The following is a 22,144-nucleotide window of genomic DNA, read 5'->3' as shown; positions in this document are numbered from 1 at the left end:
CCATGTACTTTCCCAACAAGAAAGTGCCATCAATAGAGAACACAGGCCGACAATGCCTGAATGACTCAACAGACTGAGGGAAGCACCAGAAAGCCCGGAAGAATATCTGCCTCCCACCATGCATTCGGTTTTGGAATGTACTCATAGTGCATACCGGGATTAGCGGCTTTCATTGCAGCTAATAGTGAAGGCAACTTCTCATACGCCTCCTCCCAGCTACCATATATCATCTTCCAAGCCCTTTGCTTTGCCCGCCATGCTTTGCCATATTTGATCTTGTAGTTGAATATCTGCTCAGCGATGTTTATAATTGACTTAATCTTCAAATTGGGCTGACTCTTTAGTATTGCTATCAGCCTGCTAGCTATAAGGGTAGAGGTCAACTGTCGATGCCTCGTATGCAATTCTTTCTCTGAACATGTGTGTTCCCCTACAACTTTGGTGATCTTGAACTTTCCGGTGGCCTTTTGCTTCCGAGCACATACCCTCCAATTGCAATCATTCTTCTCACAAACAACTGTGTACCGCCGCTCAACATATGAATGAGTAACCTTGAACGGCCTCTTACGTTTCACAGCATACTCTTGCAACCACCTTTTTAATGTAGTCAAGTCCTTGAAAACAAGACCCTTACGAACTTGCATGCTGTCCCCGACATAAGGAGCATCCAAAAGCTCATCATCTCTACCTTCAGCATAAGCACTAGCACAATCCCTGAGATCACTAAATTCAGGAACTAGTGGATCAATATTCGGACAGAAACATCTCATTAGCTCAATATCTTCTGCACTCAATGGTGGTACAGGCCTGTCATCATCTGAATCAATTGCTCTTGCCATCTCGTACGGCTCCTCATCATCCTCAATCTGAACATTGACACAATTTGATGCACGACCGGTATTGGAGGAGGGAGGCACATGACAAACACCACCATTGTCGTCATTGTCTTCTGCAGTTGAACCACAATTAACAATGGCATTGCAAAAGTGTATTGGAATCAACAATGGGGAAAATAATGAAACATGCTACTATGACACTTACTTGGATGATTCTGGCTCAAAGGAATCTCCATAGGTGCCGTAACAACATCTTGAGGACCCTTGTCAATCCCATTAGGGGCGGATTCTGCATCCGAGACCACAACCATATCTTGCATATGCGTTGCATGGTCTACGATTGGTGGAGGGTCATTAGGTGCGGGAATGTCTTGTGCTGGGAAAATCTCACGACACGGTGAACTCCAATTGTGAGGGCAAGAGCATACATGAGGATGTGGATCGGTTCTCATCTTCCGGACAACCACATCCAATCCTGGAATTTCATTGTTTTTAACCGCCTTGACAAACTTCTCCCATTGAACCTCGGACGCAATTTTTAGCAGCCGCCTATAGTAAACTTGACCCATTTTACCATACTGAAGAACCCCTTCAATTGGGACTGCTTCCTCATATGAATTCCATTCAAGCTCATCTCTAACCCTTGCAGTCAGCTCACTAAACGTCGGCCGCGAATCAAATATCAAAGGGATCATTTCCATTCCAATAAAATCGGCATTGCTAAACCGATCTAGCTTCACACTTCCTCCATGGTACAAGGTGAGTACATTCTCCATCTAGGTTGTATACACACAACGCAAAAGTTATTACCGGTACGTAATCCAAAAAAATATAGTGCTAACTACATTCTATAACTTCATAGCTAAATTGCTAACTTCCTAATTATAGTGCTACCTAAATATTCTATAATGCTACATATAATGTACTAACAAAAATTTCTATAATCCTAACTATATTGCACTAACTAAAGTTTCAATATTGTACGTACTAAATTTTCTATATTGCTAACCTTAATTTTCTAACTAACATTGTCTACAAAATCATAAATAATCGAAATTCGAAATTAAGTAAAACATTTTTACATTGCCATTGAGGGTCGCCGGGAGGGTGGACGACGGGAGCCTGACCGGGCAGGGCGCCGCGGACGCCGCCAGATCGCGACCGACCCGCCCCTAGCGCCGCGCCCGCCCCACGAGGCGGCCGCAGAACGCCACAGTCCCACTCCGCGATGGCGGCCGGGCCGACTGCCGCACCGGACGTGCCCCCGACCAGGTGACGGGGTCGGCGGCGGAGGACGGGCGGTGTCGGCGACGGCGGACGGGCGGGATGGCGGCAACGGCACCCGACGGCGGTGGCGTAGCGGGCGCGAAGGCAGCGACGGCAACCGACGGCGGCGGTGCAGAGGGCGGGATGGCGGCGCAGCGGGCGGATGACGGCGCAGCGGGCGGGCGAGGGGGCCAGAGAGCGGGCTAGGGGGCGTATATACTAGGTCGGCGCCAAGATCCGTGGCGCCGAGCTCGGCGCCAAGATCTGTGGCGCCGAGCCCCCGCCACGTGGGTGCCACGCTGGTTTCCACGCTGGGGCGGTGCCGGCAGCTCGGCGCCACGACCTGTGGTGCCGAGCTGTGTTACCTCGGCGCCACGTCCAGGGTCCAGAAACACAAATCATTTCAAAAAAAAGACCTAAATGTGAAAATCTTTCGAAAAAAAGCTAAATTGCAAAAAGTAGGGCCGGGCTCCATTTCTATGGCCGACAGCAAAAAAATTCCTGGGCCCGCGTCACCTTTGCTGCTGCGTCAACTAACCACCCAAATGATTCCCTAAAAAAAAAGTTTCGCTCAAACTCCTTGAATCTCGCTCTTAATAAACGGAAAAAAGGAGAGAAAAGTTTGCATTATTTAAGTGCAGCGCGGTAACATTATGTACATCCGGTGACTATCTTTTGGCCTAGAAAATAAACTTTTGTGATGTGGTGGTGAACTAGTGAACTAAACCACCTTACTTGGGTCTTGAAGGCCTACTAGAGGTTGATGTGCTTTTCATTGGTAATGGGCAAATGACGACTTTTTGGTCAGAACTGTGGTTTGGAGAGTCTTTTACCTCTATACCATTACAAAAGATGGCAGTTACTTGTGTACCACTAAAAAGTTTCCTCGCACCTGTATGCCATCGCGCGAACTTTCTTTTATCTACATACGTCCACTTTCATTCTAACGGTGTTAAACTATCATGTGGGACCAAGATGTAAGTGGCACACCCTGCTCCTCTTGCTCTGCACACGGGCCGCTTGGTTGTGCGACCACCTTGCGGCCATGGTAGCCGCCGGAGATGTACTGATGTACATCACGATGGGGATTATCACTTAGAACTGGATCAGGGACTTCATGAACGTGAACACCACCTCTGCGCCCATCGGCCCATCCCGTACCAGTTGTACGTGGCCTCGGGGTCATCCCTGGAGGCATGGACGAGAAGTCCCTCTTGCGGAAGAACAGGATCGCAGGTTCGCAGCGAGGTCGTCACCATGGTCACCGAGCCAGATGCCCCCAGGAGGGCCACGACGGAGCAGAGGACGAACAGGACGACGGCGAGCACGACGGTCTCGCGGTTCATGAGCGTCTCCAAGCAGCTCCGCTTGGACGGCGCGCCGAGCATCACCTTGGTGTCCCGATCGGCGTACACGGCGACGCCGATGACCCACGCGGCCGTCGAGCTCGCCCGCACCGCTGCCTGTACGGGTGGCCGCGCCGCTGGCTAGCTAGGCCCGCGCGCCCCGATGCTAGGGTGGAGAGGGGCTGGAACGAGGACCTCGCCATGGGGTGCTCGCGGCGGCGACAGAGGCGACAGGGGCGAGTCGGCGGGAGCGTGCTCCGGTGGTCCGCAGGCCAGGGCAACGGGTTGATGAGCTGCGGGAGGTCACGTGGGTGCTCCCTGTGCCGGGAATTTTAGACCCAACGGGTGCGGGTGCAGGTCCGATATTCCACCCGTGGATGGACCCGCATCCGCACGGTTTGAGATTCCACCCGCGGGTGGACCCGCACTCATCCGAAAACAAAAAAAACCACAACCGAACCTTCTTAAATAAGGTCCATCCCAACTATTTTAACTATAAAATGAGCACATAAACTTATGAATTTATTGCTAGTTTGTCCTTATTATTTTGAACTTATGAATTTGTTATTAGTTTGCCATTATTACTTATAGAAATGTGTTGTTTGACTGTTTAAATTGATGAATTTGTGTATTTTTATTATATCTGTTGCCAGACCCGCAGGTGCCAACTACAATCCCAACTTGTGTTTTATGAAATATTTGGAAATGCAGAAATGCCAAAGTTTTTGGCCATGTGGATGAAACAAACTTAATGATCTCTAGAAGATGTAGTGAGAATCTTTTCCTCTGGTCCCATAGGTGTTCCTCCCCCCTCAAATAGGTCGAAACTAGTTGCTTGGAGTAATTTTTTTCCTATGTAAAGTAGCTTCAGTCTCCTCTGCCCTCTAGGCCTCTTTTGTCCTTTGTAATTCATCAAGTATTTGTCTCTATACTTCAATAAAGGTTCAAGCAACCCAGCGTAGTTTTCATCAAAAAGAACTAGAGATTGATCCTTAATCACTAGGCTTTGTAGCAGAAGGTGCACATAAAAGTAGAAAGAATATTACCAAGAATTTTTACAAATTCCAACTTAACCAGATTTATAGTGAAAATTTGGAGCACTCAAATTTCTTATATTGTCTAACAGACTTTAGCCACCCATGGGTTTTATTCGAAGATATTTTTGGGCTCTGCCACACATAGTTACAGTGGTATACCAGTTGGATAATATGTTCATCGACAGTGAGGTACTTGGATACTTTATAGGTCAAAGTATATGCGGTGTTATCCTAAACGGTAAATGGCAAACAGCCGGTCATCTGCCGTTGAGCCAATTTTTGAGCAGAACGAATGTTGAAATGGGCATAATGATTGTTTAAACGGTCAAAATAACTGATTGAACGGAAATAATGTACCACTGTGAAGCGTTTAAATGGTGAGTATATGCGTGCAAGGGGTATTGTTGCGAATCCTTGATTATCCAGTCATATCATATTATAATTTGCCACAGTACATAATAAGTATTATTACACCATCCCATTATTTGCTTTCAGCGTCTTACATACCTTGATGCATGCTGGGCACATGGATCGTTCACCAGTGCCATGCATGCTTGTTTTACTTTTGCACAAGCCATGCATGCATATACCACACCTATGTAGAAGCACATGGTTTCACACACTTGCTGACAAAGAGACCGACGTACGGGCAGTGCATTGCTGCTTGTGTGGATCGATGGATTAGGAGTTGATGACCCTGCAGGTCCTCCTGATCTCGCCCTCGTCGCCCACCTTGAGGTTGATCTGCCCCATCTTGTACATCCCCTGCTGGAACGCGTAGAAGAAGTAGGACGGGTTCATGGCGAACATGCTGACCATCTCCCTGGTCTCCGGCGACTCGAACAGCGCCTGGTCGGAGCTCAGGAGCCCCCGCCGCGAGGTCAGCTCCCGGTAGTAGACGGCGTCGAAGCGGGTGCTCGTCCGGTCGAACGGCGCCGTGGCCGAGTCGCCGCCCTGGCAGACGGAGCCCAGCGACGTGGCCAGCGACGAGTCCAGCGTCTCCGTCTCCGCCTGCAGCCGGGCCTTGAAGTTGGCGCAGTGCGCGATGCCCAGCGTGTGGCCGCCGGAGAGCGCCACCATGTCGTGGACGTCGAGGCTGACGTTGGCGAAGATCTGGATGAGGAGCGTCACGTTGTTGATCGGAGGCGGGAGCGCCAGGAAGGTGTCGGAGGCGACGGAGCGGGTGCCGTCGCGGCGGCCGAGGGGCACGCCGTAGTAGGGCCCGCGCGCCATGAACACGGCGTCGCGGGCGGCCAGCGCCAGGACGTCGGCGCAGGAGACGACGCCGGGGCACTGCGCCTCCACGGCCTCCTTGATGCTGTCGATCACCTCGAAGCCGCGCAGGCTCTGGTTCGCCGGCGCGTCCTTCTCCGCCGTGTTGCCGTCCGCCGAGTCCAGCAGGACCGACGCGTCGCAGCCCTGCACGAAGCAGTCGTGGAAGTGCAGCCGGAGGAGGCTGCCGGCGAGGGTGGGGTCTTTCATCAGGGCCTCGCCGACGACGTTGCGGACGATGTACTCCGCGAACGGGCAGGTCATGCCGTAGTAGCCCATGCTGAGCTCGCCGGCGACGGGACCGGCCAGGGCGGCGGCCACCTGCACCAGGATCAGGAGCCTGACAAAGCCCCTCTTCATCTGGCCGGCACTCATCTTCAGCTAGATAATAGAGGTGTTCCTTCCTCCACCTCGGTATCGAGCGACCAGAGGAAGAAGAAGAAGAAGATGAGCGAGTGAGCACTTGCTGCTTGGAGAGTGCAGGCTGGGCAGCTATTTATAATGCGCCAATGCAGCAGGATTGCCTGAATTATTGCTGTATTTTTTATCCTATATACGCAACGTGGTTTATACGTTGTACACACACATGTACTATAATCTAACATGTACTGGGGTGTCTCGATCTATAGTGCTGTAGTGCAGTACATGGATGAATCCAAAAGAAAGGCCGAAAACATGGCCACTAGGAGATCCATGATCTTGCCAAGAATGGCCTACTTCTCCATGGAGATGGAGTCAAAAAGAACTGCAGATCACTCACCACCAGTCGCCACTCGCCACCCCCGGCCCACAGTGCCCTATACCGTCATGATGCAACTGAAACATCGATCAGTTTTTTTTTCCTTTCTGTGCGTGGCAGAAAGATCATCGGTGTCAGGCAGTCAGGACACGAGCGATGAACAATTGCATGCCGTAGCAGAGGTTAACGGTGGTGATGCCTAATTAACCTTGTCCCTGCTGGGACAGTACAAAACTATTGTGACGAGGAAACTGAACTTTTTGCTGGTACATGGTGCATTGGGACTTGGGACGCACGATTGTGTTGTTGCCTGCTCCGTTTTGACGAGATGGATCGTTGCGGGCGGCTGGCTGATCGACCTCCATGACCAATGCTCTCCGATTCGATCCTCCAGCCGTCGCCATCGGCAGCCTGAGTGGGTCACTCGATCTCCGTTCCTCTTTCGCCCCGGCTTTCTGAATGAAAGCCTGCACGCCGCCATGACAGTTCAGTAGCAGCCCGTTCATGCATGTGAGACAGTAGCGAGAGTGAAATTCTCTTTCAGATAAATCTACACCTGCAGTGCCTGGCGACTATCGCGTATGTCGTCGTCTAGTGCTGGTGCCATGAACTGAATGGAAGAAGGTGTAGCATGCAACAAGCCGCCCCGCCAATGGCGGCACCACCATGCCGGGCCTACTTGGAGTTGACATGGCCTCGCTGTTCACCGCACGCGCGTGCGTGCTCTCCAGTTCCTGAACCTGCGCCTGCGTCACGCAGCATTGCTCGATTTGTAAATACGTTTCTACAAGACTGCACCTGAGAGCTGCAGTGGAGCAATGCAAGAATTCAAGATAAGCTGAAGGGACAAGCTCTCTTCGCATGGTGGTTTGGTCACTAGCGAGAAGGATGGAAGATCATCAGCACTAGCTAGTGAGGCGGCAGTGATGCGTACTGACAATAAAAATCTGCAACTTGTGAGTTATCCTGCGTTGTTGATTGATTGGCTTGACTGTAAAAGTACACTAAATGTAGCTTCAGATATATACTATCTTAACGCACTAGTCGTGCAGAATGGATGGATGTATATTTAGCATAATTCATCTTGCAATCATGGTGGTTCGTTGACTTTTGTAAAGCTTGGTTTGGTTCAGAACTTATTAAGAATAAGAATACTCTCTGTATATAATAGTTGGGGAAGAATTGAGCTGCAGAGTAGTTCAGATATGTACTGTATAGACCAAAATGTATTCTAACCTCAAGCATCTTTTTGATAAACCAAACAGTACAGTACAAATGAACACAAGAATCTGATATAGTACTATGCATAGATTGGGGTAACACAGTAACCTGTAGATGCTCTGTGTCTGCAGCAGAAAAGCTGTATTATTCACCTAACAAATATGGCTTCTCTCTTGGTCGGCTCTTGTTCTTGGCTCTAGTGATGGCTCATGCATGATTTAAGATCTAGAACGCACTCATGATTCGGATCAGCACATACAACAATTGGACAGGCAATTAAGCTGCTAGTTTAGTGTCCGTATTCGCATCATGTTCCTTTGAAATGATTGCTTCCTACACATTTTTACATGAGAAGATGGCCACTGATGAGATGAATAGCAGTACCGCAACAAAACTAATTAAAGGTGTAACAAGTAAAGTAAAACACTACTCTAATGACGTGGAAATCTTTTCACGAAACCATGAAGATGTGGACATCAACATATCAGTGTCAATGCAGCTTCCTTGTTGGAGTACATGGTCACCATTTGACTGTTGTGTACCCCTTATCAGAATGCTAGGCCTAAGGCTATCCGTACTCGTCGTACTCTAAATTCATCATCTAAAAAGAATATTCCGTCCTAATCATCGATATTCTCTCCTCTATATCCAGTTCTCCCGCACCCATCCATCCTCTACATCTCTACTCTATACCAACTATCCTATATTTTATTCAACCATCTCCAATTATCATCTTTTTTCTTCTTTTTTTCTGCTTCCTTCCTCTTCTCCTTTTTCCCCCCCCCCTCTTCTTTCCCATTTACGGATAGCGTGGAGCTGGCTCATTCACTTGAAATAGCGGAGCAGCGGCGCTACACAAGTGTAGCGTACCGCTTCCAGGGCCCCAGTGCGGAGGAATGGTTTGTGCAGTATCATTTAACGTATGGGTTACAGGAGCCACTGCGGGCAGCCTAAAGGATATTGAGAGAGTACAACAAGAGCTTGCACCACATCAATAACAACATAGATAAGCCTTATAGAAAACCTTAATTAAACAGTGAAGTTGAAGCAACAATGACAAGAGATTTGACAAAGACAACCATAAATTTTAATAAAGCACAAGTCCACAAGAGTAAAATTAAGTGATTGTCGCTCCCTCACAGCTATACTTTTACCCTCAAGTGCTATATGATTCTTGCCTTATAGGAGTACATAAACTTGCCAACCTGGTGTAATTGAATTACCTACCCTAATCTCCTTGATCCCTCCTAATTTCCCGCACAACCCTTTTTTGAACCTAAAATAGCGAGGGAGGCCCCCAATGTTAAAATTTAATTAAAAAAAAGGATATTTACAAAACTAAGGAAAAAAAACCTTATTAAGTTGTTTCCTCTTGGCCTTGATTGGTCCCTATGGCGTCCCCTCCCTTGTTTAATTACATAGTCAATCCTTATTAAGTTCTCCTTAAGTTGTGTCACTTTTAAGATTTTCTGTCACTCGGTATATATCATATACTAACCTAACCGCGGATGGAGGCCTGTTTAGCACATATTAAAGGTTTTCATCTTGTTCATATGTTCCATGCAACTAGTATATAGTAAGAGCATATTTTTGTACCACCAGATACTTTAGTTTAGGTACTTCGTACCTTGAGTATTGTATGATTTTATAAGATGGACGACTCATTTTTTTAGTCATTGTCAAAATTCTCATATAGTTGATGTATTCGACACTGACAATAGGTATGGATCACTTGACGCACATTGAGGCGGTCTCCGGATTTTATTGGTTTATTACTCACTGGTAGTACAAACAAGGAGCACGTACGGAATCATGCATCAAGTTGTCATGCATCATCTTGATCTATCAGAGCCTGGCAAGCTGCCCAACGTTGATGGGCGCCACCACGTCGGCGCCGCCGTGGAACGCCTCCCTGGCGATGATGACGTTCACCGCCGCCGTCGGGTGGTACGCGTCCCAGAACACGTAGCGCTCCCGTTCGGCGCACGGCGGCATGAAGGGCAGGCACGTGATCTGCCCGCCGTTCCTCCCGATGCCGCAGCAGCCCCTGTCCACCACGCTCAACCCTGTCCACCGCCATGACCGCCGCCGCCGGTCATCATCATCGCCAGCTAGCAAGAGGATTGATCTATCTGATATATGCAAGCTAGAAGACGACGAACCGAAGGCTGCCGGGTTGGCGAGGATGGCTTTGAAGATCCGGAAGTTGTCGAGGTACGTGAACCGGGCGCCGGGGAGGTTGGCGTTGAGGCCGGCGAGCATCGCCCTCACGTTGGCGTTGAACGGCAGCACGAGGGCGTCCACCTCCGGCGAGCACCGGCCCGCGGCGCTCTGCGCCAGCACGGTCGGGATGCACCCCATCGACCCCACGCCGGCCACCACCAACTTCCTGGCTCCGGCCTTGTACAGCCTCTGCACATCAATTTTGCGAGATCAGGTTGCAACAATGGCAATGGCGATCGCCGGCGACGGGCGACGGGCGACGGGTTGTACTAGCTAGCTTACGGTGAGCTGGGAGGCGAATTGGCCGACGAGGAGGTCGGCGAACTGCCGCGGGTCGTAGCGCCGCCGGGTGTCGTAGTTGGGCGCCAGGTAGTTGTTGAGGTAGTCGTTGCTCCCCATCCCCACGAAGACGATGGACCTCGCGAGCCTCTCCGCCGCCGCCGGCGCGCCGGCCGCGGCGGCGATCTGGGCCACCGTCGTCTCGAAGTTCTGGATCTGCTGGTTGAACGGGATCCGCCCGGCCTGCATCGCATCAGTTCGCAGATAAATTAAAGCTCGACCCATTCTTCGATCTGGTTGAAAGGGAACACATGCTCACGAAGTTGCCGCCGCTGTCGTCGAGGATCCCGGCGGCGGCGGAGGCGTAGTTGGCGCCCTGCAGGACTTGCTGCACGGACGATGCTTGCGAGTAGGGTGGCACCAGGGGCAGCCCAAGCAGCTCAGCTGCAAATCAACACACAACAACGCTAGCTTCTTCAGTTGATCCGACACTGCAGTGACCGTACAGTATACATGTTCAGATCGTTAAAGTAGAAGTCACTCCATCTGTCAGATTGATTGAACTCAGCGTCTGTTCAGAATGGAGTTCAGTGCCATTTCTACCCCCATGTGCATAGAGTTCAGTACGCAAGCTGATAGTCACGCACTCACACATTCAACTACTACAGAACAAAAAGATTGGCCAAGTCCCGAGTAGAAGATGCATTTGATGGGCCCCGTCTGGTTTTTTACTAGAAAATTCTAGAGAACACTTTGACTGCTAATTAAGAATATTAAATAAAGAAAGTTTACAAAATCAACTCCAAAATCTTGCGCTAGAAATCCTAAAGAATCTAATGAGATCTTTGATTATGTGATTAGAGAATGGTTACTATAGCATCGCTGTAGCCAATCATCAATTATTATCGTTATTAGATTCGTCGCAAAAAGTTACATCCATCCGTGAAAATTTTTTGCAAATAAACTTCATTTACATGCATCCATGCATACAAGATTCCTTTCTCACCGTGCGTGTTCCGGAGAACCCAAACACCAGAGCAGAGGTTCAGTGCTCTGTCAAGACAGTTATTGAAGTGTTCCATAAATGAAAGTGGCCTGAGTTCTAGTTTATATGCTCCCTGTCAAAGATAGTTATTCAGACTTGTGATATCTGTGAATTCAGTGATCTGTGCGGTAGTATGGGACAAGTACTCCAGCAACATTTTCTATTATCTTTGTTGGACAAAAAGCAACACAGTTTTTGTTTGTCTGAGCTGGAGCAACATTTGTCACCAAGCTGCTCAAGACTGCATTCTATTTTTTTCCCGATGATATGGAAGGGAGTTGCATATTAAAACTGTCTGTTTAGAGTCGATTTAGGTGACATGCATGATGTTTATGTGGCCTGTAACCATCAGCCAAAATTGGATTTGGATTTTAAAATTTTAGAATTAGAGAAAATGTTTCGCGACATGTGTGCCAACGTCTGTACTATGTTTCGCAAAAAAAGAAGAATAATGTGACATGCATGATGTGTGGCTAGCTTTGTGGGCATCAGCTAAAATTGGATTTAAATTCCAAAATTTAGAATTAGCTAAAATGTTAAAAAACACGTACTGAGGAATATTTACGAGCATAATAATTATTTTATGCGTGAAAGAGAGTATCAAAACTAAACTATCAAACATCAATAATCGTATATCTAATTGATTTTTAGGTTCTAGATAATCCTACGTGCAACTAAATTTTTCTAGAATTGTTTTAAATTCATATACTAATTCTGGAGATGATGCTCTTGGTGATTTACTACCCGTTGCATATATATAGAATTCAGAAACGGCTGCTCGCGTAGGAAGCCTGAAGAAAGCGCGCGCACTCAAATTAAAGATTGGAGAAGACACGTACGTACCGAGCTCGTCGACGATGGTGTATCCGTTGCAGAAGCGGCCGGTGGGCCCGGCGGCGAAGTCGATGCCGTAGGGGAAGTAGTTGGCCTTGGCGAGCGAGGCGAGGTTGTTGTTGTTGCCGCTGTCGATGAGCGAGTCCCCGAACACGAACAGCGCCGGCGCCCTCTCCGCCTCTCCTCCGCCGCCCGCCGCAGCCGCGAGCACGGCGAGGACGAGCAGCAGCAGCCGCAGGCAGTGGCGGCCGCCGGCCATGGTCGCGCTGAAGCCGCCTGATGCTGCTGCAGTGCGAGCAAGCACTTGGCGCAGGAGAGGCTACTGACCAATTTAGCTAGCTAGCGGCTACTGGCTCGAGCGGCCGGTGCAGTCTTATTGCAGAAGCTGAGGAAGGTAATAATGGAGGCGATGCAGTGAGGAGTAAATGGTGTTGCCACCTGCCATGCGCCGGCCATGCCACGGCGGCGTGCGAGCGGCACGGCGGGCCGGGCCGGCCGGAAGGGAAATCACATTCAGGCCCTGTTTATTCGCGAAAAAATTTGAGTTTTTGTTACTGTAACAAATTTCGTTGTTACTTAATAAATAATGTCTAATCATAAATTAATTAAATTTAAAAAATTCATATCATACTAATCAGTTAGACTGTGTAATTAGTTATTTTTTTAACTACATTTAATGTCTCATACATATTTTCGAATATTCGATGTGACGAATACTGTAAAAAATTTTGGGAACTAAACAGGGCCTCATGGCCGTGCAGTAACTTGCACAGTGCGGCATGGTGAACCTTTGCGATCGAGGTTTATGTCAGTCACAGGCCTGCTCGAAAGGAAATGTACTGGCATGCCACGCTAGCTTCTACGCCAATTGCTTGTCCTCACGGGCCAGCAGCAGCCAGGCTTGGCAGCAGCCCGTCTCGATCTGGGGCGCAGAGCGAGCATGGCGGCAGCGCCGGCGACGGCGAGCATGGGTGTCTGATCAATCTGCTGCTCGGTTCCGGCGGGCGTGCAGGCACAGGCAGCGCCAGGGCTGCCGCAGGGCTACGTACGGCTGATGCAAGTGGAGCACGCAATGCTACGGCTGCAGCGGTGGTGATGGTCTCTACCTCTTCCTCCCTGTGTACTCTATGTTCTAGATCTAGGATCCCTTTGTACTCATGAAAAGGAAAGTCAATGGAAACCCGGCTTGATTCGTGCACTGTGTGATCCAAAGTGTCTAATAGTTGATACTCTGGCGCATCTGGAAGGCTCGAAACGACTTGATCTTTGAGCACCAGAACCACTCCCCCTCTGAGATTCTCCGTAGCGTGGTCAAAGACATGGATGCTTGGGCATGCCGTTACAGAAGATTAAGCTCTGAACTAAACGCTTGGCGAGACTGGATTGTAAATGCTTAACCCCCTTTGTTCTCCTTCTCCTTCCTCTCACCCCCTTCTACTTCTACACCTCAGTATGCTGAGGGATACTTGTACTAACGCTTTGCAAGTTCAATGAATGGTAGGTGGGGATCTTCCCCCCATACGATTCAAAAAAAAAAAAACTAACTGCACCGCGGACTGTATATCCAAATGGGATCTTGTTTTTGTTGGGTCACGTGTCCAATTCATTATTACTTATATGATACCTTGATTTCTTGTCACATATGCGACTCCTAGCAGTCTCCGGTTAACCACCCGCACGCTCTCGACGAGTATACCGCGAACACTAGGCCCATGCAAAAAAATAGCAGACCGGCTCTACAGAGCCAGCAGGTTGCTCCACCACCGCCTGATGTGAGGGCCAGTAGCTGCAGAGGATATTCTTTAAAAAAAAATGCAGCTGTAGAGGCGCTCACTGTGTTCACGCTCTCCCCGTCCCTGGCTGGTGCGTTCCATTGGACGCGGGAAATGCAGAGAGGAGACCAAACAGGGTATCTTCTACATTATCTTTTCCAATAAATCCAGTGACAATAATTTATATGATAAATTCAATTGAGTATTTTTAATCAAAATCAGTTACAGGAACTAGAGAGTTCATTTTTTTATAAGTTAATGGTAAACAAAAACACAATTTACATTTAGAAGCGAGGTCTAGTCTGTCCATCAGCCATACAGCTTGTCGATGTTAGCTGCAAGTAAAAAGAAACACATGCGGTGGATTCCAAGGTATATAAACATTGATTGTCCACTAATATGAGAAAAACAAAGAATGGTCCATTCTAAATAAAACTAAGCTAAGGTGGTTATACATCGCGGCTTCATAGCAAGACAAAAATTCTCTAAAATTATATATTTTGCATAGTTAGATGAGGATGAGAAAAATTAGAGTTACATATTTTGTAAGAGAAAGTGTGGAAGTTGCCATATGGCAACACCTCAACACCCGTGAGAATCTATAAATAGGTGTTCCCCTCCCTCTTGCCATGATAGCCATGTAGTGTAGGGTACTCACACATAAAGAGTATAAGAGTCTTATGTTGTATAATTTTAGTAAATAAAGAGTTGAGTTCTCTTGTGTATAGAGTTGACCTCCCGTGTTGGTGTGTAGATTTAAGTTCTCGGTATAGTGTGTATAGGGTCTGCAGAAGAAGTGGTACCATACTATTTGGTACTGCTTCTCGGAAGTCAGTATCAAGGTTAAGAGCATCAATTTCTCAACATAACTATATTGAAAAGATATTCTTAACATTAGAGAACCATGCTAGTGTGTTCTTCCATTTGATCACAAAACGGAATAACCAAAATAAAATATGCATCTTTGCTACAGAAAATGTCATTTACCAGTTTACTATCCCAAATTCCTATAACTGGACTGATATGTTAGAAGTCTTTGCTTAACCTTTATTTCAGATAGCAACTCTTGGGATTTTATTACTTTGCGCAATAAAATTACATAGTGAGAGAGAAAGAGAGAGACGTGACGTACGTTTGCTGCCGCATGAGGAAGCACAGTTCGGGCTCCACCTCACCGGTGTCCGCTGCCGCTGCGGCAGCGGCGCGTGTTGACCGATAGATACGCGTCTCGGCGAGAGGAAAAGGCATTGGGCTCTCCCGCCTTACGGTGGCTTCGGATCGGAGAAAGCATGAATCATCCCAGTTTTTTTAACTCACTACTAGAGAAAGCTACATTGGTAACAGCACATTAGTGCCGGTCAACAAGCAGCCGGCACTAACATGCCTGAACGGTACCCGACGGGCACGTTAGTGCCGGCTAGACATCCCAGCCGGCACTAACATGCCATCCCCCAACGGTCAACACAGCAGCCACAACGGTCAGAAGACATGTTAGTGCCGGCCGGGGAGCCCAGCCGGCACTAACTTGGCACGGGCAAATTAGTGACGGCTGGTATTTCTAGCCGGCACTAAACGTCAACACTTAGTGCCGGCTAAAACTACCAGCCGGCACTAACTTGCACCGTATATACCAAACACTCCTTCTTCCCCAGCCCGACCAATTCACTTGGCCGAGCTCCTCCTCTCTCTCATGGCGTGTTAGAGGGGAGGTGCTGCCCATTTTCCTCCAAATTTGTGAGGATTTCACACATCCAAGTGCACCAAAAGTTAGTAGCTTATTCCACTCTTCTTTTACGGTGTTTATTCTTTGTTTCATGCTTTCTAGATAAAGAAAATAGTGATTTTAAGATTGAGGAAAAATGAGCATAATTTTCCGATTTGTTCATTAATTTGAGCAAAATAGAATCGATTTTTACTTTTTAAAGAAGGTTTTCTGGATAGTTTGACTATGACACATTTAGAGTGATTTTTTTGAATTATTTCACGGGGACATGTGTATATGTTATTATGCAAAATTTTAAGGATTTTAAGGATGAGGGAAAATGAGCATGATTTATTAATTTGTTTATTAATTTGAGTAAGGTAGAATTGATTTGTTGTTTTTTAGAGAAGGATTACTATATAGTTTGACTATCACACATTTAGAATTATTTTTTTGAATTATTTCATGGTGACATGTGTATATGTTATTGTGCCAATTTATTTTGCTATTTAGTTTAAATTTATTAGATTGGTGGCCTATGACACATTTATATTTTTTTTGAATTACTTCATAATAACCTGTTTTTAGGGATAATGAGCATGATTTTTTTAAATTTGTACATAAGTTCCACAAGAAATAAGTTTCACCGATAGTTTTTATATTCTAGTTTCTTTGGATAATTTGTGTTGGATGTTGAGACATTTATTTGTGTATGTTCTTTTAGTGACAATTATGCCAATTTGAGATATGTAGAATTGATTTTTGTTTTTATACGGTAATTAATTACAGATGGACCGGCAATGGATGCACGGAAGCCGGAGCACCTCGGCGTGGATTCAGGGTTTAGATTATTTTCTCAAGGCGGCAATGGCAAATAGGTCGCCAAAGGGTTTAATGTGTTGTCCATGCAGTGTTTGAGAAAATAAAAAAGAATTTCGGAAAAGAGATACTCTATGGAATCACCTAGCCTTGAATGGTTTCATGAGTAACTATAGCTTTTGGACCAAGCACGACGAAGTTGGAGTTATGATGGAAGATAATGAAGAAGATGACGATGGTGATAACAATCTTCTAGATTGGACATGGGTTCATAAAGCAGGTGGTTTTCAAGATGAACCAATGGACGAGGGTAAAGCAAATGTTGCACAAGAGGAGCCACTTGACGAGCTAGGTCAGGCGTTGCTTGATGCACAGAAAGACAGTGAGACTGTGAAGGAGGCATTAAAGTTCGAGAAGATGTTGGAGGATCACAAAAGGCCGTTGTTCCCTAGTTGCAAACCGGAGCAGAAGAAGTTGGGTACCACGCTGGAGATGCTGAAATGGAAGGCAACTAATGGTGTCACCGATAAGGGATTTGGTGAGCTATTAAAGATGGTAAAGAACGTGCTTCCTGAGGGTAATGAACTGTCGTCAACAACATACGAAGCTAAAAAGATAGTTTGCCCTCTTGGATTGGACGTGAAAAAGATTCACGCATGTCCTAACGACTGCATTCTATATCGCGGCGAATACGAGAACTTGGAAGCTTGTCCTGTTTGCAGCGCATTGCGGTATAAGATCAGGCGAGATGATCCAGGTGATGTTGATGGGCAGCCGGCAAAGAAGAGAGTTCCCGCAAAGTTAGTGTGGTACTTCCCTATAATACCACGTCTGAAGCGCTTTTTCAAAAACAAGGATAACGCTAAGTTGATGCGGTGGCACAAAGAAGACCGTAAGGAGGATCACATGATCAGACACCCAGCAGATGGGTCCCAAACCTGAACCGAGAGTATCCTCAATTTGACAATGACCCAAGGAATATAAGATTTGCTCTAAGTGCGGATGGAATGAATCCGTACGGTGAGTTTGGCAGCGCTCATAGTATATGGCCTGTGACCCTATGTATGTTCAATCTTCCTCCTTGGTTGTGCCTGAAGCGTAAGTTCATCATGATGCCGGTGCTTATAGAAGGGCCAAAAGAACCTGACAACGATATTGATGTGTTCCTGCAACCCTTGCTGGATGATCTCTTACTGCTCTGGAAAGAAGAAGGTGTACGTGTGTGGGATGAGTATAAACAGGAGTCCTTCAATCACCGAGCTTTGGTTTTTGTATGCATCAATGATTGGCCTGCACTTGCAAAACTTTCGGGACAGTCGAACATGGGATACATGGCCTGCACCCACTGTTATGATGAAACCGATAGCATTTATTTGAAACACTGTAAGGAGTACGTATACATGGGCCATCGCCGATTCCTTCCTACCAACCACCCCCTAAGAACCGAAGGGAAGCATTTCAAAGGAGAGCCCGAAACTCGTCCTAAGCCTCTGTTCCGTAATGGAAAGCGTGTGTTCTCGATGATCAAGGATGTGAAGGTAGTATTTGGAAAGTGTTCCGATAGCCAACTTGTTCCCGGTAGCCTCCGCCGCGTCACCGGGGAACCGTGGAGAGAGAGAGGAGGACGGCACCGGCACAGAGCAGGGGAGCGCGGGGAGGGAGGAGGCGGGCGTGTAGGTCGTGCAGGCCGGCAGGGGTCAGATCCGCCCCGGCCGCCGGCTCCAGGGGCGGCGGGCGGCGAGTGCGGTCCTGCTCCTCCGATTCGCCGCCGGCGGGAGGGAGAGGGCGCGGAGGGAGGGCGGGCCGCCGGAGCTCGTGCTGGAGCGCCGCAACGCGGAGGGTGGGGGGGGGGGAGCTCCGGAGCACGCGCTGGCGCCGGAGCGCATAGGGATGGGGCACAAGAAGCAGGGGAGGGGGGCACCGGCCATGGAGCTCGATCCGCGCGGCCCCTGCCCCTCCGCAGCCGCAAGGCCCCGCACCACGCGGCTCGCCGGCCGGAGACGCGCGCGGGGGCGGCAGACGACGGGGAGCTCTGAGCTCGACGCCATGGATGCCCGCCGAACCTCCTCCACGGCCGCCGCCGCTGGAGGGAGCAGGGAGTGGGAGAGAGACAATGGGGGAGGGGAGAGAGAATGGGGAAGGGAGGGCTGACTTGTGGGGCCACCACTACATCAGCGCCACGTCAGCGAAACCACCGTGAAAACCATCCAGGGAGTTATTTGCCCAGTTTTGAAAGTTCGGGGACCATCCATTTTTTGGTTTTTAAGTTGAGGGTGATTTTTCAGACTCGCTCGTAACTTCAGCGGGTCAAACGGACTTTTCTCTTTTGAGGGCATGCAGGCCCATTTGTCATCGTCGTCTCCTCTCTCTCCCTGGATCCCATTGTGGAATCCACACCAACCGGCAACCGCGGAGAGAGAGAGCCGCCACACCACCTCCCCGCCGTCGAAAGGAATCCAGGGGATCAGCGGGCCGGCGGCGATGGGGATCGGGGAGCACTTCGAGGGCGTCAAGCAGCACTGGGCGCGCAACTTCGCCTTCCTCGACTACTTCAAGAAGGTCTACGGCCGCGCCGAGCCCCTCCCCAAGTGGTCCGACGCCGACGTCGAGGAGTTCATCGCCTCCGACCCGGTCTACGGGCCCCAGGTCGGTGATCCGATCCGCTCGCTCCCCCCCCCTCTCGCCTCTCCCTCTGACTAAAGATTCGATGCGGTTCCTGCAGCTCAAGGCCCTGCGGGAGTCGAGGAAGTTCGCGCTCGCCGGGGCCCTCGCCGGCGCCGCCCACCTCGGCGGCGTTGCGTTCAAGTACTCCAAGGCGCCGCACGGTACGATGAGGGTAGATGCTTTCGCCGCGGTGGCTGCGGGGGTTTCCAGAATCCAGATCGATCGAGACCTCTGTTTCGTTGCTGCTGCTGATCGACGTTTTTTTTTTTTTTTGGTCTCTGATTGTGGTTGCCTGCAGGCGTCGTGCTGGCCACCGGGTTCGGGGCGATCACCGGCGCCGTGCTGGGATCCGAGGTGGCGGAGCACTGGTACCAACTCTACAAGATGGACAAGCAGGGGGCCAACCTCAGGTTCATCTACTGGTGGGAGGACAAGGTTTCAGGTCTGTTCCTTGTGCCGTCTTGTCCCCCTTGCTTCATATGATGATACAGTTCCTGTTCATCACGTGCATATACTTGTGTTGAGTCCTAATCTGCGGTCGCGGTATGTATATTGCCCACCCGAGCTACTTACAGTGATGATGTACCGGCTTTGGTCGTCTTAGTTTCAGCTTGAGCAGATGGTTGAGTGTACTTGACTAATGGTATTGTTTATTAACTCAGTTCTGCAATTGTGGCATGCATACTGCCCTATTGAGTTATGATGTTGAAATAGTGGATGCGGTTGTACCAGTCTCTGCGTGGGTAATGCGTGTCTATTTGTACTTGACCAACCTTGATATCTATGTATTAAGCTACTTTGGAATTTTTCATTGTCTTCTGTAGGACATTGCAGATTATAAATGGTAGTTCTTGTTTTTTCTATGTAAAAGTTGCATTTGTGAATTAGCACTGCTAAGTTTATTGAATTAGGTCGTGTTCACCCCCCCCCCCCACTTTGTCCCAACCAAATACAATGATTACTTTCGGGAAAAACTTATTGCTCATTTTAGAGAAATTTCTTAATTCTTTTTCTGAGGCCTACAAAATTTTAGATTAGTATAATATTAATAGAACTGCTTTATGTTCATGTCATAAACTCATAATGTATGCATCTAAAATCACTCTTTAGTCTTTACACCTCAGATCCACCATCACTACTGTAAACGGTTGGGAGGGAACCCACTTTTCTATGCATCTGAGATGGAAAGCAACACCTAACTCACAAGTGCCTCTGGAGATATCTGATTAATCATAGAGGGGTTTTCAAGTTAGCTCATGAAACCAAAACAGTTCAGCCATAGGTTCATCTACATCTTATTAACCTAGCTAAATACACACTTTCCATCTCCAATTCAGCTGCTTTATGTTTATGTCAAGGTGTATTTTAGACTAGTTAACAATGTTTTTGCGAGTTAAACAATGCTGGCTCCATGTATTCATCACTTACCTCTAGTTTTCTCATGAGTACCAGAGCCAGTCTTCTGGTCAAGAGAAACATTTGCAGAGGAAGATGGATATGTAAATTCAGTGAGGCACTAAGAAAGGATGACATTCAAATACCAAAGAACGCTTTGCGCAGTGCAAATTGTTGGATAGATATCCTCAGGATCAGTGACGGAGCTAGGAATAGGATAGGATTAGGTGGGCCAGATAAGTTAGTTCATATACCGAATTACTCAATTTCTTCTCATTCTAAAGGCTCTCAATAGAAACAAATGGATCATGAGTGGGGCCATGGGCCCATGGCCCCTGCCAGTCCCATCCCTGCTCAGTATCTAGTTCCAAGTAACAAGTATTATGTGTATAGTACATGCAGGATGTTGTGAGAAGGGTGTGGGAGGCTGGGCCCCATCTTAAACTGGATGTACATTGTGTGCCTGGTTGTTCACTGCTACCCCTGTACTTTGGACCCACCTTACTCTCCATACAGGATATATACATTGCGGCTGCTGTAATATGGTTATGATACATTTTCATGTGAATTTAGAATATTAAAGTATATGCAGTTGTAAGTTTCAGCTTGAGATTAACAACTGATCGAAGTCAATAAACTGCACGATTTTATTACTTGAGTTTTGCAGGTTTCTAATAGCTTTTGTAGAACATTTTACCTAGTGATTCTGGTTTTGGCCTTACAAGACAAGATTGTCAATTACAACTGTTAAAAGTCTTGAAAGTGTAGGACGGAGCTGGTTTAGTTTCAACATGATTGTACTTATAAATGCAGTTTGGTTGCATTAGGCGTCTGCTTGCACTTTTTCCTTTTGGTTTTCTTCTACAGTATTCGAGAGTCCTTATTTGTTCTATTCTAACCCTCCATTTTTTTTCCTTCTGTGAACAGGTCAGAAGAGCTGAACCGCATTAATGATGCATATGTGATCCTCTGTTGAATCTGTAGTTTTTGCTTCCTAGTTTTTTCCAATAAGGTGCGTATTGGTTGTGGAAATCAACTGGAGAATGTACTCTATCATGGGTGATGTTTATCCTTAGCACTCTACTATCCTTATGCTTGCTCTGGTGACGGTGACTGGTGTAAACATTAACCCGATCTTTTTTAAGACATATTTCCTTGAATGATTAGTTTGCAGCCAGTAGTTACAATTGATTGCGGATAAATAAAAAAGTTGCACGCTGCATTCAAAACCATTTAGCCTTCCTGTATGTAGACAAGGTGGCCCTTGGCCTTGGGGATGGAAGTTATGATGTCCATTTCTGAAATTGCAGTTTCTTCTAGCCCAGTGGATGATTATGATTCATATCATTATTCAAATGCTTGGAAAACTAGAATGCCATGTTCTTGCCTGATGATAGAATTGCCCGTGTATGCTGCAAGCATTGGTGTATTTGGTTATCCATTGTCAGCATTTCTTCGGCAGATGATCCATCTTTACCTACTGGATTTTGGCCCATTTACTGACCCTGTGTTTAGTATGTTCATTGTACTTTTGCAGTTCTGCTAAAATTATGGCTGCTGTACCAAATTAGAAGCAATAGGGGATGATACCCAGCATAGTACCGATAGTGTTAGTGACTTCCTGGCATGGTTTCTAATGCCTGTGGTTTTTCTTTATATATGTCACTTTTGCGCACCATAGTGTGTGAATTGAG

The 22,144-nt window shown here is 47.6% G+C and overlaps 3 protein-coding genes across 3 annotated transcripts; 1 reads left to right on the top strand and 2 right to left on the bottom strand.

Moving 5' to 3' along the window:
• Positions 1-4,886: 4,886 nt before the first annotated feature.
• LOC120679630 (peroxidase 47-like) lies at positions 4,887-6,245 on the bottom strand. Its single transcript, XM_039961267.1, has one exon. The coding sequence runs from the start codon at positions 6,130-6,132 to the stop codon at positions 5,167-5,169; it is 966 nt and encodes a 321-aa protein (XP_039817201.1). The 5' UTR covers positions 6,133-6,245; the 3' UTR covers positions 4,887-5,166.
• Positions 6,246-9,459: 3,214 nt separating this feature from the next.
• Positions 9,460-12,451, bottom strand: LOC120677439 (GDSL esterase/lipase At1g71691-like). The gene is made up of 5 exons (XM_039958593.1): positions 12,108-12,451; positions 10,539-10,663; positions 10,223-10,462; positions 9,880-10,129; positions 9,460-9,783 (listed from the first exon to the last, which is right to left on the bottom strand). Exons 1-5 carry the CDS (start codon positions 12,355-12,357, stop codon positions 9,563-9,565), a joined length of 1,086 nt encoding a protein of 361 aa, XP_039814527.1. The 5' UTR covers positions 12,358-12,451; the 3' UTR covers positions 9,460-9,562.
• A 6,234-nt stretch (positions 12,452-18,685) lies between these two features.
• On the top strand, positions 18,686-21,682 carry LOC120678912 (succinate dehydrogenase subunit 6, mitochondrial-like). Its single transcript, XM_039960357.1, has 4 exons — positions 18,686-19,037; positions 19,114-19,216; positions 19,354-19,497; positions 21,378-21,682. The coding sequence occupies exons 1-4, from the start codon at positions 18,726-18,728 to the stop codon at positions 21,389-21,391; spliced, it is 573 nt and encodes a 190-aa protein (XP_039816291.1). The 5' UTR covers positions 18,686-18,725; the 3' UTR covers positions 21,392-21,682.
• The last annotated feature ends 462 nt before the right edge of the window (positions 21,683-22,144 follow it).

This window comes from Panicum virgatum, chromosome 6N, assembly GCF_016808335.1.
Source record: "Panicum virgatum strain AP13 chromosome 6N, P.virgatum_v5, whole genome shotgun sequence".
In the NCBI taxonomy this organism is placed as follows: domain Eukaryota; kingdom Viridiplantae; phylum Streptophyta; class Magnoliopsida; order Poales; family Poaceae; genus Panicum; species Panicum virgatum.
The sequence above is the reverse complement of the archived record's forward strand: the minus strand, read 5'-3'. Positions and strand labels throughout refer to the sequence as shown.

What these genes read in the sequence shown, in the direction of transcription:
- LOC120679630 (XM_039961267.1), bottom strand. Translation starts at nt 6,132, where the DNA reads ATGAGTGCCGGCCAGATGAAGAGGGGCTTTGTCAGGCTCCTGATCCTG.
- LOC120677439 (XM_039958593.1), bottom strand. Translation starts at nt 12,357, where the DNA reads ATGGCCGGCGGCCGCCACTGCCTGCGGCTGCTGCTGCTCGTCCTCGCC. An exon ending in CACCATCGTCGACGAGCTCG is followed by an intron (nt 10,664 to 12,107) that starts GTACGTACGTGT and finishes GTTGATTTGCAG; the next exon opens with CTGAGCTGCTTGGGCTGCCC. An exon ending in CGCCAACCCGGCAGCCTTCG is followed by an intron (nt 9,784 to 9,879) that starts GTTCGTCGTCTT and finishes GGCGGTGGACAG; the next exon opens with GGTTGAGCGTGGTGGACAGG.
- LOC120678912 (XM_039960357.1), top strand. Translation starts at nt 18,726, where the DNA reads ATGCAGGCCCATTTGTCATCGTCGTCTCCTCTCTCTCCCTGGATCCCA. An exon ending in ACCCGGTCTACGGGCCCCAG is followed by an intron (nt 19,038 to 19,113) that starts GTCGGTGATCCG and finishes CGGTTCCTGCAG; the next exon opens with CTCAAGGCCCTGCGGGAGTC. An exon ending in GTACTCCAAGGCGCCGCACG is followed by an intron (nt 19,217 to 19,353) that starts GTACGATGAGGG and finishes GGTTGCCTGCAG; the next exon opens with GCGTCGTGCTGGCCACCGGG.